Source organism: Monopterus albus, unplaced genomic scaffold (assembly GCF_001952655.1).
Source record: "Monopterus albus unplaced genomic scaffold, M_albus_1.0 scaffold98.1, whole genome shotgun sequence".
Classification (NCBI taxonomy): domain Eukaryota; kingdom Metazoa; phylum Chordata; class Actinopteri; order Synbranchiformes; family Synbranchidae; genus Monopterus; species Monopterus albus.
The window spans coordinates 1,482,859-1,501,324 of NW_018127978.1; the positions used below are offsets into that span (position 1 = coordinate 1,482,859).

The 18,466-nt window shown below is 43.2% G+C and overlaps 1 protein-coding gene across 3 annotated transcripts; it reads right to left on the minus strand.

Annotated features, from left to right (window-relative positions):
- Positions 1-5,346: 5,346 nt before the first annotated feature.
- On the minus strand, positions 5,347-9,156 carry LOC109965257 (T-cell acute lymphocytic leukemia protein 1 homolog). 3 transcript variants are annotated; one of them, XM_020609122.1, is made up of 3 exons: positions 9,067-9,156; positions 7,124-7,188; positions 5,347-6,527 (listed from the first exon to the last, which is right to left on the minus strand). In XM_020609122.1, exons 2-3 carry the CDS (start codon positions 7,164-7,166, stop codon positions 6,151-6,153), a joined length of 420 nt encoding a protein of 139 aa, XP_020464778.1. In that variant the 5' UTR covers positions 7,167-7,188; positions 9,067-9,156; the 3' UTR covers positions 5,347-6,150. The 3 variants fall into 3 exon arrangements, with proteins under 3 accessions (XP_020464778.1, XP_020464779.1, XP_020464777.1); XM_020609123.1 differs by lacking the exon at positions 9,067-9,156 and adding an exon at positions 8,863-8,935; XM_020609121.1 differs by lacking the exon at positions 9,067-9,156 and adding an exon at positions 7,687-7,962.
- Between the last annotated feature and the right edge of the window lie 9,310 nt (positions 9,157-18,466).

Consider the following 18,466-nt stretch of genomic DNA (forward strand, 5'->3'; position numbering starts at 1 on the left):
CCAAAAATAACGTGTGAACAAAGTGTTTCCATGCATGAAATGCGTCCAGCCTGCACGGTGGCCCAGCACGGCATCAGTTCATGCAGGGCCACAGTGCAGCGAAGGGCATCCACACATCCAGAAGCAGCTGGCTTGAGACTTTTCACATTGGCCTGAAAACTACACTGACGTACTCATATGTAAGAACAGGCCTTAGTTGGCGAAACTTTTCCAGCGCTTCACATCGACCCTGAATGTGACTATACTGTAAAAAATGAGCCGCACACAGCTTTTGTTTTGTGCAAAAATTCATTGCAAGGTTTGTCTGAGGCTCAAATGAAGCTTCAGCACAAGTTTGTCTGAGTTGGATTCTCAAAGTCTCAACTGATTTGAGAAATGGGATGGTAGTAGGTGGGCTACTAGGTCTTATTTGCTAGAGTCACAGTTGTCATACTACTCTCACTACTGCATTTTCATCAGATACACCAGGTGGAAATAAGTCTGTTTGATCTTTAATCTAGTTTCAACTCAGCAAACGTGATGTCATGACTGCAGAGGGTTAATGAGGCGCTCTTGACGGGTGAACCCAGCTCTGGTCACATTCAGGTGTTTCTTATTTGGTCGAAGAAAAACTATATTACGGTGCCAACACATCCTCACACTCTCAGATAACTGTCACTTGGTACCAACTCTAAGAAGGAGCCAAGGAGCCGCTGTGTTTAAATCTCACTTGGCATCAATTTATCATTTGCCCAGTATTTGAAAGTTTATTTTTGATTTGTTCTCGCCTGCCAACAATGCTCACGTTTTTTCAGTCAGTGATTCCTCACTTACATCCACAGTTAGTACCAGGCTGACTAGTTCGTCCCAGGACGCTGTCAGGACTCACTGTGATTGAAAAATATGCAGCACTAACGGTGCCCCATATTTCCTATAACCTGTGCCAACAATGTCAGTGTTTCTTGATGGTTTAAAAAGAAAAATGAAGGTAAATAACGCTTTACTTTTCTCTGTGTTGGACCTGTGTGGACATTCTGCCGCATTTGGTTATTAAAGCCAAAGCTGCAGCTGTCATTCGCTTACATGTAAGAATGTTTGAGATTAAATTGTGTTACGTTTGAATCATCGGGGTGAGTTCATTTCAGCATTGGAGGGTTTCAGCCGCTCAGTCTGAAGCTTTTATCTGCAGACCACAGACTGGTTGTGTCCATACTATAACAACTGCAGCTTTTATTCCGTGGCACAAGTCACAGTTACATGTAGCTAGTAAAACTTCATATTATTCCAACAAATGCAGCTCAGGTGTTTCTTCAACAAAAAGCCAAGGCAGCTTTATTTGTCACACACTTCATACACAGAGGTTTACATAGGCAGGAAATGACATAAAAACTGAAAGAAAAAAAAAAAATCTGAATTTTAAAATCTGTGATTTGTCACAAACTTAAGTTGTGTGAACTTGTTCTTTAACCAGAAAATACAGCAAACTACTTTCACACGCTTCACTTTATCCAGTCATTATAACTGATATGAATTAAATTTCTACTACAAACTCTGTGCAACTTAAAACCATGAGTTCAGGCTAAACCTAAACCTCCTCTACCTAATATCACTTCAGCCATTGACATCTCAGCAGGACTGTTCTCAACAACTGTCAACCAAGTTTCCAAGACACCTGTCGATTTATGATCCACGTGATTCGGTTTCCACGGTGGCCGTCCTGTACCATCACTGTGAGGACCAAGGTCACGGTTGACTTCTGAACAGAATCTAGACTTGCATATACAGACAGGTGTGAATGTGTTTTTGGCTATGTAGTTTATTGTTTCACTAAGGAAAGGGGAAAGAACATCAGTCAGACATCACATTAGTATGATAATTTGGATCATTAACGAGACCGGTTTTATTCTGACTCACTGTTCACATGAATGATGTCGCCACAAGGTGGCACAGTTTTTCATGCTCAACAGCAGATTCAAGTTTTTTATTTGCCAATTTATGCATAAACAGACAGTCTAGACATATAGGAATTCTTGTGCAGCTCTCCTTTGGAGTCAGGTAAGGAGTCAAAAGCCAGAAAGAACACTTAAAATAAAAAGTTACATACAGTAAGGGCGACAAAGTATTAAAACACAATATACAAAAATAGGGTAATAGTATTTCCCACAGTGAACGTCAAACAACTGCAGGTTCACACATCAGGTAGAAAATACAAGTAGCACTACAGGGTTTTTTTAGAGTACAGTAAAATAGAATAAGACAAAACAGGCCTATCCAAGACCACCCATGATAATAATCATCTTTATTTACAGAGCAGTTTTCCAAACCCAGCCTACAGAGTCCTGCACACTAGCCAGCAAATGAAAATCAAATGATAAAATCAGTTAGTTTGTTTAGTTTAAGACAGAGGAGAGGTTTCTCCATCCATACAGGGACGTAACTCTGCAGTTACTCAGAGGTGGTAGATGAAGGGATGAAAAGATAGCATTAGAAAAGTAGCTGCAGCATCAGACAGACACAGTTAAAACACAGCATGTGTCTCCGGGAAAGTAGGAAGTTTACATAAAGTGGAAAGAAGTGGAGTCAGCTTCCCTCCCGTGTTAATTTAAAACTGAACCAGAAAATTCAGAGTCTTGTTAAATCACCTCCAAAATAATCTGGAGAACTCCATCACCCAGCTATGTAGATGTAACAAATAACTGATGAAGCTTATGTTTATGTGGCAGCAGCTGGATGCAGGTGTGCGCTCACCAGGTGACTCTCCCTGATTCTTACAGGCTGATCAATCCACTTCCTGACATCTGACTGTCTGATTACACTGCTCATTGCTGACTGATCTGTCTGCATCTTTATGAGCCTCGGTGGACTCTGCAGCATCAACACCCTATCAGAGTTCTTCATGCTCATCTTCCTCCTGTGTGAGAGGCAGCAAAGAGTTTCCCACAGTACAGTCTGTCAGGATCACACATGAACAGTGACAGGAGGGTCAGGAGGTCGGAGAGGCGTGGTCGTTCACTGTAATGACCCAAAGATGAGTGGGCGGGGAGTTGATGACTGATAAAGATCTGAGCTGGTCAGAGGGCCCCCAGAGAGACGACAACAACAGCAACAGGTCCCAGAGGAGCAAGGAGGCGGGGACCAATCAGAGAGCAGAGTGTGAGACGCTGCTTCGCCCTCACTTCCCACCTGAGGCAGATGGCTTTGTGCTGCTGCTGCACTGTGCTGCATTAAGCCCAATCAGGTAAAAGCACAGAAGGGTTAGAATCAAAGTGTACTTTAAGTAGCAAAAGTAAAAGTGCTCACTATGAGTAATGTGTACAGACATCACCTCAGTGACTCATAATCACATAATGATTGCATATATTGTTGACTGCTGTGCAGCCACTCACCTGTTTTCAAACGTACAGTAGAACATCATGGGGTGCTGGGTGTCTCTTGTGTTACTGATGTGACTCTGCAGCCAGTCCAGCTAGCTATGTCGTCTAGGCTGAACTAGCTACATACTGTATTTGTTTTAGTGTTGACAGTTTGGTTCAGTCAATGACATGAGTCCTGCAGCCATTTTACTCCATCTGTGAAGAAGATGCCAAACAGAGACAAGACAGCAGAAAGCTGAGGAGAAATGAAAGGAAGGAAGTTTCTCTGTCAGCTTGGAGAAAAGCTGAGCCATGACTGAGACAGCGCCATAAAGGCTCGTGCATCATATGTAAACCAGTGGATCTGATGCATGTCTTCAGTGCAGCGAGCTACCTCCTTGCCCAAAGCTGCCTTTTTACAGCCGGCTAAATATTGTATTTCTACCAAGATCAAAGTAAAATATCAGTAGGTCTCATTTTCACAACTGTGAATGTGAAGAACAGTCTGTTTAACAGACTGGTACATGTATTTATTATTGATAAGAGTATTATTGGAAATAATTCAAGTTAGCTCCATGCCGATGAGCCCCTGCCCCTGAGAAACTCTCTGCACGCCCCTGCATGCATCAATACAAGCTGTATTAATTTCCATAATCCTTGTCTAATACAACATTTTGAATGGATTAGCGCATCCCCTGTGTAACACATTGAGAAAAATTTTGGGACAGATCCACTGGACCCAGGGTAAGAGGGGACGCTGTTGGCCCAAGGAGGGAAATGTCCTTCAGCCAGACACCTTTCAGAATAGGAGCAAGTTTTGGATCAGTCTTTCATTCCCTATATGACCTGTTGTTCTCTGACACGGAGCCTAAAAACTGGGCTAAAACAAACCAGACCTGCCTCGTCTGCTTCACTGCTGTCTGTTATTTTGTCCCCTCTGGTTTCACGAAGCTTGTCTGGGGCTCTGATTGGTCACTTTATTTTGTGTTGTGTTAACTGTCTGCTGGCATTGTGCTCTTAATTTAAGTTTGTTTTATTCAGCTGCTGCATGTTTCACTGACTCGCTCTTGTTATAACTTGTAAATGTTGTGTGTTTTGTTGTTGCTGTAGCATCTGCCCTCTCGGTGAACACTGGCAGATTCACAGGGATGTGGATTCATGTGCATTGTCCCTGAGAAAATAAATGAACAATACCTTTGAATAGATGAAGAGAGTTTGTGCAGGATGTCTGAGACACATCACAGGTGTAGGAGACACATGAGTGGAGCTGACGAGGTCCAGACTCACTCAGGTGGGAAGTGAGGGTGAAACAGCATCTCACACTCTGCTCTCTGATTGGTCCCCGCCTCCTCGCTCCTCTGGGACCTGTTGCTGTTGTTGTCGTCTCTCTGGGAGCCGTCTAACCAACTCAGATCTTTATCAGTCATCACGCCCACCCATCAATGGGTCATTACTGTGAGCAGCAATGTGACCTCCTGTCACTGTTCATATGTGATCCTGACAGACTATACTGTGGGAAAACTCCCCGCTGCCTCTCACACAGGAGGAAGACCAGGATGAAGATGTCTGATAAGGTGTGGATGAAGCTCATAAAGATGATGAGGGACTGTGTGGAGGGATCAGTCAGCACATTGGGTTAAAAACTGCACTCAGGTGAGGACTAGACATCCTGCTGGCTTTGTCCCGGTGTGTGGCTGTTTCTCATGTTTATCTGAAGAGATCGAGTCTGTTTCCAATTCCCAGTCTGGCTTCGTGCCCCATCCCTGCTTTAATCTGTGCAAGTTTTCAAAATGAGCTTTTATGTATTTGGCAGTGTGCAGGCGGCCAGAGCGACATCCTGACAGCAGGTACAGAAAGCGCACAGACCAAACTCAGCTTTCGGGAACAAATGTAGATCAGTTCCCTGACAGTGTCTTTGAATTCACAATAAAAGGACATTGGAAGTCAAACAGTCACTGAACCATTGTGATGACTTTACTCACATCCTGTGATTAAACCACAGCAGCAGTTTGGGTAGAATCTCTTTTATTCATCTGTTTTCTTACAGATTCATCAGATAAAAATCACAAGTGCACAACAAAGACTTTCCACTGAACACAGAGTTTGATACGAGAGCTGCTTCAACATGAAGAAACTGGATCTGGTGGTTCTGCTCATGCACCAGAACTTTGTGTAACACAATCATCACAGAGGAAACTGGTAACATGGACTCATCATGATACATGTGACTATCACATGACAACCACACGGCTGTGTGTTAGGACAGGAAAAGATTCTCATAGAAAACAACCTCACGGTCTGAGCACAACAGCCCGTTTCCTTTGACACGACCACGGGAGGAACGGGTGACGTTTCAAAAGCCTTTTAATGAATTCGAATCCATTTTTGAATCTGTTTAGTGGATCTGTTTTAAAAGAAAGTATCGGGATTCTGTTTCACTCACAGAGCATCGACAAAACTCATTTGAATTGTTATAGGTGACAAAGAATTTGAAGATGTGGTTAGTCCTGATCACGTTAATGACACACGTGGTCCTGCTCGTGTTGACCCACGGAGCAGACAGCCTGACCCCGAGGCAGCACGTCGACCCGTGAACCCTGTGCTGAGCTGTGTGGGGCTCAGCACACATCCATTAAATGGCAGATCAGATTGGTTTGGCCATGATACTTGACAACTTGGAACCAGATCCAAAGTAGAACTAGCTATCAGAACCATCCCTAGACTGGTGCTGGACCCTGCCTGAGCTTCACTAAATAAAAACCACCCTCAACTCTCCGGGGGCCAGCACCCTGGATCACTAGGATGCTGCCGGACCTGCTCAGCTGTAGCTAGCTGCTAGGTGGAGGTACTGCAGACCACCACAGTCCTGCTCCTCCGTCACACCATCTGAGTCTCCGTCCACTGAACTCTCACAGCCTGAACTTGGCGTCAGTGCCCGCTGCAGCCTGGACACCTGCTCCAGGCCTTCTGCTTGGCCCCAGGGGGCCCCCCTGAGGTCCTGGTCCATTAGGATCTCGTCTAGGAAGTTGATGTACTTGAGGGCGAGGCGTAGGATCTCATTCTTGCTGAGCTTCCTGTCAGGGGGGTGGGTGGGGATGAGGCGACGCAGCTCGGCAAACGCTCCGTTAACATTCTGCTGCCGCCAGCGCTCCCGACTGTTGGTGAAGATCCGACAGACACCCCTGGGATCAGAACCTGAGGAAAGGAGAGGGGGGATGAAAACCAGGTCTGAAACACCTGCTGCCACACAGGAAACAGCTGTGATGACTTGTAGACTGACAACCTATCAATACATGGTTTCAGAACTTTACTGAGCCCAAAGAAAAAGAAACAACACGCCTGCTCTGTGGGACGTCACGATGGACATGTTTCACTGTTTGTGGCGTTTTACAGATCAGAAGATGAATTGATCCATCAGGAAGAAATCAGCAGAACAGCCAACAGTAGCAGCGTCGCTGCTGGCAGCACTATAACAAGTCAGTTTTTATCTTTTACTGATGAAGTGACTGTTTCACCTGCAAAATGTTTTTTAGCTTAGGTCTCCAAAGATGATGATTGCAACAATTTGGATGATCCATGAATGTGTTGAGACATTTGCTAAAAAGCATTTGCTGCTGAAACCAGAAACTGCTGTCAGATATTTTTCTGCCCTGTTGGAAAGTGGACAACAGGTGTTTAGGTTTTAAACAGTTTCTCAGAAAAACTGGACATTGTGGTAAAACCCAATCAGGCTAATGATCCTGTTGGCAGCTGTCAGACTCCATGTTCTTAAAAAGGTAAAGTTGTCATACCGTCACTGTGGATGATGCCATGTGGAGTCACTGTGTGTTTCATCAGGAGACGCCGACTTGGACCACTGCAGACACACACACACACACACACACACACACACACACACACACACACACACACACACACACACACACACACACACACACACACACACAGTCAGGTCAGCTGTGCAAAGAGAAAGTATCAGAACTGATGATGAGGCTGGTGTCTGTGTGGATCCTGACATGATCCTGCGTTTACTGTGCCATGCTGTTTCTGTGCATGTGAGGATGGTGACGCCCGCTCCCTGCACTCACACCCAGAAACCCAACGTTAAACCGAGCACTTAATAAAATGAGAGGCTAAGCACACAGCTCTTCGCGGGTTCCGTATGCTGGCGAAATGTTCACTTATGTTTAAATCAACTTTCCGAGCATCCGCCGTGTTTTCGGTTCACCTTCCTGTGCTGCTCCTGCAGCTGAGCGCAGCACCTGTATCTGCGCTCTGAACATGCCCCAAACTCTCTCTCCTCAGGATAAACGCGCGTCCTGCAGTCCCACCTGCTCAGGAATTCTGCTCTCACCTGTTTACGGTGTTAACGTGCTGCGCAGCCTCGTGTCCCAACTCTAGCGGAGCCTTCTTCTGCATCATCCGGGTTTGGCTCGGCGGCTCCTAGGCACCGGGGGTCCGATGGGTTCAGTGCGGGGCTACGGAGCGTCACTGTCCACGCTGGCCGCTTTTATACCCACCTAATCCCCCCAACCCCCCCGTGTCGTGACGCATCGTTTGCATGGAGACCTCATTAATAACGACAGGCCCATTAAACTCAGACAGAGCGGGGGGCCCAGGAAGCAGCACCCCAGGGACCTGCAGGGTCCAGGACCCGCCTCTACCCTCCCCCCGCTGCAGGAGTCGTGTCTTCCTGCGTCGACTCGTCCTCCGTCACGATCCAGACGTCCGGAGCTCTGTCCCGTGCCCTCCCCCTAAACACACCCTCATCCCAGTCCGGGACCCACCCGGATCGGGATCAGGACTGTCACAACAGAGAAGAGCTAATTTTATTTAAACTTGTGTAAATAAATACACCTGAGAGCTGTAATCTCGATGTGAAGAGGAACAACATACACAGATATGTGTGAGAGAAATGTGGCCGTTTGGAGGGTCCCGACCCACAGTTTGATCATCATCATCATCATCATCATAGATTACTGGTTACAAGTAATAGTCCTGCCTTCAAAGTGTTACCTAAGTAAAGACGCAGTATTTTAGCATCAAAATATACTCGAAGTAGCAAAATTAGAAATATAAAAGAACAATAGAATTATTGGCATCACTAATGTTACACCGGTAAAGGCGGAGCTAATGTTTACTACCTTATTTGTACTTCATCCATAATAATTGGCTACATCATTTATTTGTTGATTTTATTGTTTTATTATTATGTTTGCTAAATAACCTGTAAATTAAGCTTTCAAGTAAATGTAGTGGAGTTTAATCTAAAGTAGCTTAAAATGGAAATAATAAAATGTATAAATACCATCAAATTGTGAGCGTTTGGGAGTGTGAATGGGTGAATGGCCTAATAGTGTGAAAGCGCTTTGAGTGAGCTGTAAAAGCATAGAAAGGCGCTATACAAGTAAAAGGTCATTTACCATTTACCTCGGTAGGCTACTTGAGTAAACGTAGGCCTACTTTTCACCTATGTCGTGTTTACTTCCTTTTACAACAGCTTTTATTGTGAAATGAATAACCGCCAAACCCTGTTTGTGCGCATGTTCCCACATGTCCAGCGAGGACATGCGTTCGTGAGTGCTGCAGAAGGAAAACAGCTGTAGTCGGCCTCCTCAGGTCTGCGTTGCAAAGAATGGCTTTGACCGAGGTGTAGTCGGTTTAACGGCGGGAGTGTGTGTCCGCGAACGCAGCTGACACTTCACCTGTTCACCGTCACACTGCGGCCGCTCACCTGGAGCCGAACGCGACGAGCGGGGACAGGTGTGTTAACCTGCAACATCACACTGTGACCTGCGGATGTCTCATGGCAGCTGCTTGCATTCGGCAGGTATTGTCACTCTGTCTGTTGCCTCAGCTTGTCGTGCACAGTCACACGCGTACACCGACTGTGTAGCTGCAGAGGCTGTGATATAGTGGTGGCCAAACGAGGCTTCGTGGTCCGTTGTGCCACCAAAGGTTCGTTACCCGGAGCGTCATTTGACTCAGCGTTTACTAGTGACACCTCCTGGTAAAACGATGAAGTGCAGCAGCATCAGTCACTGCTGTGACTACATACTTTCATTTAGAAACCAAAGTTTCTGTTATATGAGATTTATGCTGCCCTTTATGTTACAGGGAGATAATTCGGTTTACTAATTTAGGGTTCGTATTCTTACTGCCAAGAGTTGAGTCAAACTCGATTCAAATCCTCACCACTAGACAAATAAAATTAAAACAGTAAACATGCTGTACAGTCTTAGCATTTTCCACAGAGTAACTATCCAACTACAAAAGTAAGGTTTCTCTGTCCTTGTATCAACAGTTCGAATCCGTGAATAGCAAACTGAAACAGTCACGTGATGCTGTGAGAAACTGGGACCTTGGTTGTTATTGATCACATGACAGTCAGGAAAATGACAAGCTTCGAAGTGAGGCTTCACTTGGGATCGCCCCTCTGCTCCATACAAGCTCTGAAGCTTCAGTGTCATATGTAGCATCACTGTTGTGAGACAGTGCACCCCAACCCATTCAGTAGGTCAGTAATGACCTATGACTTTAAAGGCAATGCACACCGGTTTGCTCAAATATTGGTGGAGACATGTCCCTGCTGTCCATATGCAAAAGCACGCCCTTGAACTACAGCTGCTGCCACACTAGATTCGTCTTGTGCCTGTGTGTAGGCCCACAGATACCACAGACTTCCAAATCAGTGACCTGCTTTGTGGTGATTTTCCTGCAGGAGGCTGAGTCCACACAGACGCACAGCTGACGGCCTCTGAGAGCACCTGAGCAGGTAGGGAGATGGCCTCGTGTCTTTTCTGTGTTTGCTCAGCCTGTTGTTTTAGGTGTGATTGGAAATGACTTTATGAAACTCTAGAAAATGTTGTCTTCTCTACATGTGTGTTTGTGTAGTGGGGCATTCAGGGACTGAAATTACTGTGGGGCGTTCAGGAACCAACATCAGTATTGTTCAGGAACCGAATTCAGTCATGGCCCAAATCATGTTCACAATGAAGAGAAATAAAATACATAAAAATATTTAAAGGTTTCTGGAATCATTCAAAGATTATGGAAAAGAAAAAAAAAAATCTAAGAAATAAGTGAAATGCGAGATTTGTTTACCACCAAGATTTAATAAAACCCTGAAACCGATGCAGGTGAACAGACCAGGTGTTTGAAAAACAGCCGATGCTCGTGGACCCGGTGACAACTTTAGAAAAGGTGATCATTAGGTTATCATTAAAGTGTGACATGAAGACAAAAAACAACCACACAAGGAACTGAGAGAGCAGGTGTAACAAACAAATCCAGTAAAAACTTGCATCCAGGTCAAAGAATAAAAAAGACAAAAGTCAGCTGATGAAGGATCATGTTGGTTTCATCACTTCTTCACCAGTACCAGAAGGTTTGTTTTAAAAGAGGCTGAGGACAAGGATTGGCCCAATCATAGTGGGCTGAAGACAACGGGTGTGTGAACCAGGTGACGCTTACCTCTGGGAGTTTCTGCCCCCAGTTGCATCTCTCAGGTGCAAGGGTTTATTATTCCTGACCATGTCAAAGGACAGAGATAAAGTGGAGAGTTGGATTCAGGCAACAACTCGCATTGGTTCAAGCTGACATCTTGTGGTGCACGTTGTCAGTAAACAGCACTGCAGCCACTGTTGTTGTTTTCTGAAAGGGGCAGTAACTCCATCACAGAGAGAGGGACACACATTTCAGAGGCCAAAGTTTAAAAGGTCATGGTGCAGCAGCTGATCTCAAACTCCTCACATATTTATGATTAGCAAATGAAACCTGCAGTGTGCTCGGAATTCAGTTCAGTTGTGTTGAGTCTTTGTGGGCACCCTAAACAAACACCAGTGAAAGGAGGTAGAATGTGAAGTGACATGTCAACACGTGGGGATGACATCAAAGACAGAAGGCAAACAGACTTGCAGCTGGGGCACATGGATGTTCCTTGTGAATCTGTGCACTGCATGACATCTACAGTGCCTTGCTAAAGTATTCGGCCCCCTTGAACTTTGCGACCTTTTGCCACATTTCAGGCTTCAAACATAAAGATATAAACTGTATTTTTTTGTGAAGAATCAACAACAAGTGGGACACAATCATGAAGTGGAACGAAATTTATTGGATATTTCAAACTTTTTTAACAAATAAAAAACTGAAAAATTGGCCGTGCAAAATTATTCAGCCCCCTTAAGTTAATACTTTGTAGCGCCACCTTTTGCTGCGATTACAGCTGTAAGTCACTTGGGGTATGTCTCTATCAGTTTTGCACATCGAGAGACGGAAATTTTTGCCCATTCCTCCTTGCAAAACAGCTCGAGCTCAGTGAGGTTGGATGGAGAGCGTTTGTGAACAGCAGTTTTCAGTTCTTTCCACAGATTCTCGACTGGATTCAGGTCTGGACTTTGACTTGGCCATTCTAACACCTGGATATGTGTATTTGTGAACCATTCCATTGTAGATTTTGCTTTATGTTTTGGATCATTGTCTTGTTGGAAGACAAATCTCCGTCCCAGTACTCAGGTCTTTTGCAGACTCCATCAGGTTTCCTTCCAGAATGGTCCTGTATTTGGCTCCATCCATCTTCCCATCAATTTTAACCATCTTCCCTGTCCCTGCTGAAGAAAAGCAGGCCCAAAACATGATGCTGCCACCACCATGTTTGACAATGGGGATGGTGTGTTCAGGGTGATGAGCTGTGTTGCTTTTACACCAAACATAACGTTTTGCATTGTTGCCAAAAAGTTCGATTTTGGTTTCATCTGACCAGAGCACCTTCTTCCACATGTTTGGTGTGTCTCCCAGGTGGCTTGTGGCAAACTTTAAACGACACTTTTTATGGATATCTTTAAGAAATGGCTTTCTTCTTGCCACTCTTCCATAAAGGCCAGATTTGTGCAGTATACGACTGATTGTTGTCCTATGGACAGAGTCTCCCACCTCAGCTGTAGATCGCTGCAGTTCATCCAGAGTGATCATGGGCCTCTTGGCTGCATCTCTGATCAGTCTTCTCCTTGTATGAGCTGAAAGTTTAGAGGGACGGCCAGGTCTTGGTAGATTTGCAGTGGTCTGATACTCCTTCCATTTCAATATTATCGCTTGCACAGTGCTCCTTGGGATGTTTAAAGCTTGGGAAATCTTTTTGTATCCAAATCCGGCTTTAAACTTCTCCACAACAGTATCTCAGACCTGCCTGGTGTGTTCCTTGTTCTTCATGATGCTCTCTGCGCTTTAAACAGACCTCTGAGACTATCACAGTGCAGGTGCATTTATACGGAGACTTGATTACACACAGGTGGATTCTATTTATCATCATTAGTCATTTAGGTCAACATTGGATCATTCAGAGATCCTCACTGAACTTCTGGAGAGAGTTTGCTGCACTGAAAGTAAAGGGGCTGAATAATTTTGCACGCCCAATTATTCAGTTTTTTATTTGTTAAAAAAGTTTGAAATATCCAATAAATTTCGTTCCACTTCATGATTGTGTCCCACTTGTTGTTGATTCTTCACAAAAAATTACAGTTTTATATCTTTATGTTTGAAGCCTGAAATGTGGCAAAAGGTCGCAAAGTTCAAGGGGGCCGAATACTTTCGCAAGGCACTGTACATATGCATGAACTGTCTGACGCCGGTCACCGGTCCATTAGCTCTACCCTTGAGCAAACTGGAGACAGCGAGATGAAAATGTGCTCAGTTCTGAATGCAGCGCTCAGACCACACAGCCGTCTGTGGAAGGAGCTTTGGACAGTCACCGGCTGACAGGGCTCACCTTTCCAGACACAGTGAGGAACGTCTCCAGACGAGGCTCAGAAACTAACGTTTGATCAATGTAATAGCCAGAGCTGCTGACCTAGTGTGTCGTATATTTGACACTTAGGTAATTAGAAGTATCTGCTCAGAACCCGTACTGTTAAGACTGTGACTGGGACTGGTCATGGACAGATCATGTGACGATGGTCTCCTGAGCACTGACATGTAAAAGGCTGTCTATTGAACTTTTAATGTTGACCTTGGTCCAACTTGTGTCTGTCCATTATGGCCACTCTGATATCTGTGCTTACATGCTAGAGAAGTCAGGGGGCATTTCTTGTTCCTTTTCATTTTGCTGTGACTCAGTACCAAAACATTGTGAGGCCCAGTTGACGTAGTGTTGGCCATAGCTCATGAATACATTACAAATTTACACCCAGTTCTGGACGATGGATGCTAAGATCCTTTACACCCAGTTCTGGACGATGGATGCAAAGATCCAAATGTAAATGGCACTTCACCACCGACCCATGTTACTCCAACTGCATTCTGCAGAATTCATCGGTATGTGTTGTTGCACAAGCCCACCTTGCATCTAAAGATGTGTTCTAACAACTGGTGGAGGTTCATACTCTGAGTGATGTCTAGTTTTTTTTTCTTACAAGAAAGCTGGTTTGTAAAAATGTCAGGGTGTGTGTTAACCAGCTTAAAGAGAGCCAGTGGTTTGTATCTTGAGACAGCAGCTCTCAATGTTACATTCTGACAGGCCTGTCACATTCTGATGGCTGATGCACGTGTTCCTGCAGCTCCTGTGTTTGCTAAGGGTCGACTAAAACCTGAGATTTATACAACCATTGATGGCAAAGTTATAGTAGAGGATGAGTTTTTGCACTTCTTCTCTTCTCTTTTAGTCAGGATGCGATTGTTTTGCTGGCAGTTAACACTTCTGATACAGAGTGGATTGTGGCCTCAAAGAAAATGCTTTTTGTAGTCTGTGCCACTACCCAGCATAACGTTTCTTATAAGGGAGCACACAAAGATGTTAACAACGTTAAGGCATGCCTCGTGGTATTGAATGAGTGTGGGGAAGATATCCCTAGATTTGTGTCTCACTTCTTAGATGAACTGCCACCACTGACCTTTACCAACATGGACGTGTGTGAGCATCTTTACGCTGAAATTATTGCCATGAAGTAAGCTGCTCACCTGCAAGCTGAAGCCAGCGACGGACTGCGGGCTGTTGCGGCAGATATGAACAAGCAGGTATGCGCGCTGGAATTGTGCGCAGACGATGGTGGCGTGTTGTTGGACTCAGTGGAGGCTAACAACGCTATCCCTTTATAGGGTTCTGGTCAGTGATTTTTGTCCTCTCATCCAACCAGATGCCGCAGTTTGCAGTTAATATGTTATTTGGCATGCAAAATCATATTGTTCTTAAGTATTGCATATTTTTTACTGTCAGTCCAAGCCCACTGCCTGTAACCGGCCTCTGCCCCACTGTGATCCAGCCTTGGATTCTACTTCCTCTTTTCTAGAAAACTAAACCATCTGAGTACATAACAAAAATACAAGAAACTCACATTTGACTGAAATATTAAAATTCCATTGTTGCTTTTTAACAGAACAATCAGAATTACACTGATTTCAGACAAAACTATCAATGCCTTAAAATCAAAACATAAATCTTTATATTTTTAATACATTACTTGACTAAACATAAATTATCATTGATTAGACATTGATCAAACAATTATCAGTCAAATCTTTACTTTTGTGCCTGAAACATCATTTTTGTTACTTCCTCAGTATGCTGTGTGTCTCTGCTCTGTGTGGCAGGCACACACGAACCTTTGCAGTCCCTCATTTTAGGGATGTGTGTCTACTTCCTCTTGTGTGATTCTGTACTTTTCACTCTGTAAGATGTAAATCAGTGTTCCCCATCCTTGTAATACAATTATTTCACATTTTATTCTTGCACATGTACTAATAATTATTTCAAACAAAACACATAAATCATCTTATGATCATCTTTAATTATTAAAAGCTTAACTTTCCTAAGCATTCTGCCACAGCATTTTAATAATAATTCCTTTGTCCTCTCCAACTTCCCCTGGAACTTCCTCTTTCTCCTCTGCCTTCTCTGTATCTCGGTGCTCTTTGAGGCCCATTTTTACAGCCTTGCTGACACCTCCTCCACCCGCTGCGGAGGGCACCAAGGCCTACTCCTTGCCTCTCCTCCCTGATTCCTCTGTTTCTTGGTTCTCTCTGGGACCCGTATTTACAGCTTCGCTGACATCAGATATGCTTCATTCAAAGTATCTGCTGAATGTAACGAAGTAGACGACATGTATAATCCAGAGCTGTGGCCTGAGGGTACCTTTTGTGAGGCATTATTATGAGCCAAGTAAAACCGCTGGTAGTGTTAATGCTGCTCTTCCTACCCGAGCAATGCTCTCTCTTGGTGCAAATGCAAGCTCAAGTAAATAATTATTGTGGATCTTAAAGTAATATCATACAACTGTTGTGGCCTCCGCTTAATTCAGAGCGTGGAGGATAAAGCTCGCAGCGCTGTTGTTGATGAGTTGTTGGAACACTGACATTTTGTGTCTACAAGAGACCTTTCTCGCTAAGCAGGACCTAATGGACTCAACTCCATTGATGATAGTTTCCTCAGTGCTGTAGAGTCAACTACTCACCTTGGTTTCGGAATTAAGCAAGGAAGAATTCCTGGAGGTGTGGCTATTTTGTGGTCTAAGAGGATGGACTCAGTGATTATTGTGGTTAGGCTTGATGTAGATTGGGGTATTGCAATACGCCTGATACAGGCCAATAAGGAATTTGTGATTTTAAATGTGTATGCCCCTTATGAATGCAGCCAAAATGAAGAGGAGTATTTGAACAAGCTTGATTTTATTAGTTCTTTTATACAGTGTGATAGGTTTACAATTATATATATATATATATATATTATGGGTGATATGAATGCAAATATCTCAGACAAGAACTCTCTTTGCGAAGCATATGGTGCATTTTTGTGCTGATAATAATCTGATTTTGTCTAGTAGAGAGTTCTTGCCAAGTCAGAGCTATACATACATAAGTGAAGCTTGGCATACAGTCTTATGCAAAAGTTTAGGCACCCCTTGATAAATAACAGATTTTGGTGATTTTTTATTTGAACAGATGTTAACACAGTTTCTCTTGGAAATGGAAAAAATGCACAATATTTTCAGCAAACAGTGATGCATAGTTACTTCTTATGCCATAAATTGAACAAAAATAAAAAATAAAAACATTATTATGGCATGGTGCAAAAGTTTGGGCACCCTAAGAGTTCCAGAGTCTCAAAGTCTCTCACAAGGTTTCAGACCTTAATCAGCTCGGTAGATCTGATGCACAGCAACAGCTGTCATTGGTAAATGCCAATTTCAAAGCTGTACAAATACCTTGACTCTTCAAACCTTGTGCACACACTTGCGGACACCCAGCAACCATGGGTTCCTCTAAGCAGCTGTGTAAGACCCTGAAAATGAAAGTTATTGATGCCCACAATGCAGGAGAAGGCTACAAGAAGATAGCAAAGCGTTGTCAGCTTGCAGTTTCCACAGTAAGAAATGTAATTAAGAGATGGCAGATCAGGGGAACTGGGGAGGTCAAGATGAGATCTGGAAGACCAAGAAAACTCTCGGACAGAACTGCTCGTATGCTGGTCAGAAAGACAAACACATTAGAGAAAATGGCATCCACTCACAAGAATAGTTTATCTGCTTTTTATGACACATGGAACCATTTTTAACACATTTCAACTTGAATCAAACACCTGGGGCTGAGGCCACACACATTCCCACCAACCTCTAAAAATGTAACAAGTGTAGAAAGAAATTCTTGATAAAATGATATAGTGATATGTTATGTGTTTGCAAAACTGCTTAAAAGATTGTTTAATCTGTTTGACCTTTGTAATGACTTGACCTGTGCACTAGAAATACTGTGTGTACAGTAAGTAGGTGTCTAAGTGCAGAGACTCAGAACAACAGGAAGTGCGCAGATGCATATTGAGATGACTAAACTGTCTGCACGAGAGTTGTGAGTGGGTATAAGGTCTTGTTGTTTTGGCTTCAGATTATCAACATTTATCAACATTATATGAAATGCTTGGCCTTCTATGATTGACATTATAATCTGCATTAGCAAATATATCTACATGTTTATTTTAGTATCATCTGCTTTATGATTTACTTTTGTTTTAACTAGTTCACTTGTCTTTAAGAATATAGGAGACATGTGTGGGCTGTAAGAATCAGACAGGAAACTACAAACAAGTACCCACACACTACAACCTCGTTAAACACTCTATATCCTTTTGTAATGTCATGTAACTGTTGTCTTGTCTCCCATGTTCGGTATGGTTTTGTTAATGTGTTTCTTTGTTTCAATAAAAAAAAAAAAAGAAAAAACTCATAAGGAATAGTATGAAATCGTTTTGGAAAGACTTTAAATATATTAATAACAGTAGATTTTCTCTACCTCACACTATTGATTGAATCTCTGGTTCAGATAAGATAGTTGAGTTTTGGCGGCACCACTATTGTGATTTATTTAACAGTGTCCCAAGTGAAACTTTTTCTATAGGTAGAGTTGATTTTGTTGAAACTGTTAAAACCTATGAAGTTTCCCAAGCAATAAGCAATTTGTCTGCAAATAAGTCTACTGGGATGGACCGCATTTCTGCAGAACATCTTAAATATGCTAGTATGAGGTTGGCACCTCTTCAAGTCATATGCTTTACTGCTTTTGTTATGCATGGGTTTATGCCTGACTCCTTGATGACAGTGCTTTTTGCTCCTGTGGTGAAGGATAAAGCAGGAAAGGTGGGCAGCTTTGATAATTATAGGCCTATTGCACTTGCAAATATACTTTCTAAAGTTGTTGAAGAAATTCTCTTGAGTAGGTTTCACAATCTTATTGGCTTCACTGAGAACCAATTTGGGTTTAAAACCAATCATGGCACTGATATGTGTATATTTGCATTAAAAGAATTAGTAAGTAAATATAAAAGTAAAAATTCTACAGTTTTTAATGTGTTTTTTCGATGCCTCTAAGACTTTCGATCATGTGGATCCAGTAATTGTGTGATGCCTGAGTGCCTAAATATATAGTGAGATGTTTGTCATATTGGTATGCCCACGAGACGATGCTAGTTAGATGGGATAACTGTATATCTGCACCCTTTCAGACTTGCAACGTGGTAAGACAAGGTGGTCTGCTGTCCCCGATTTTGTTCATTTTTTACATGAATGATCTCTCTAATGAGTTAAATATGTGTAGAACTGGATGTATGGTTGGAAGTATAGTAGTGAATCATTTAATGTATGAAGACAACCTTGCGA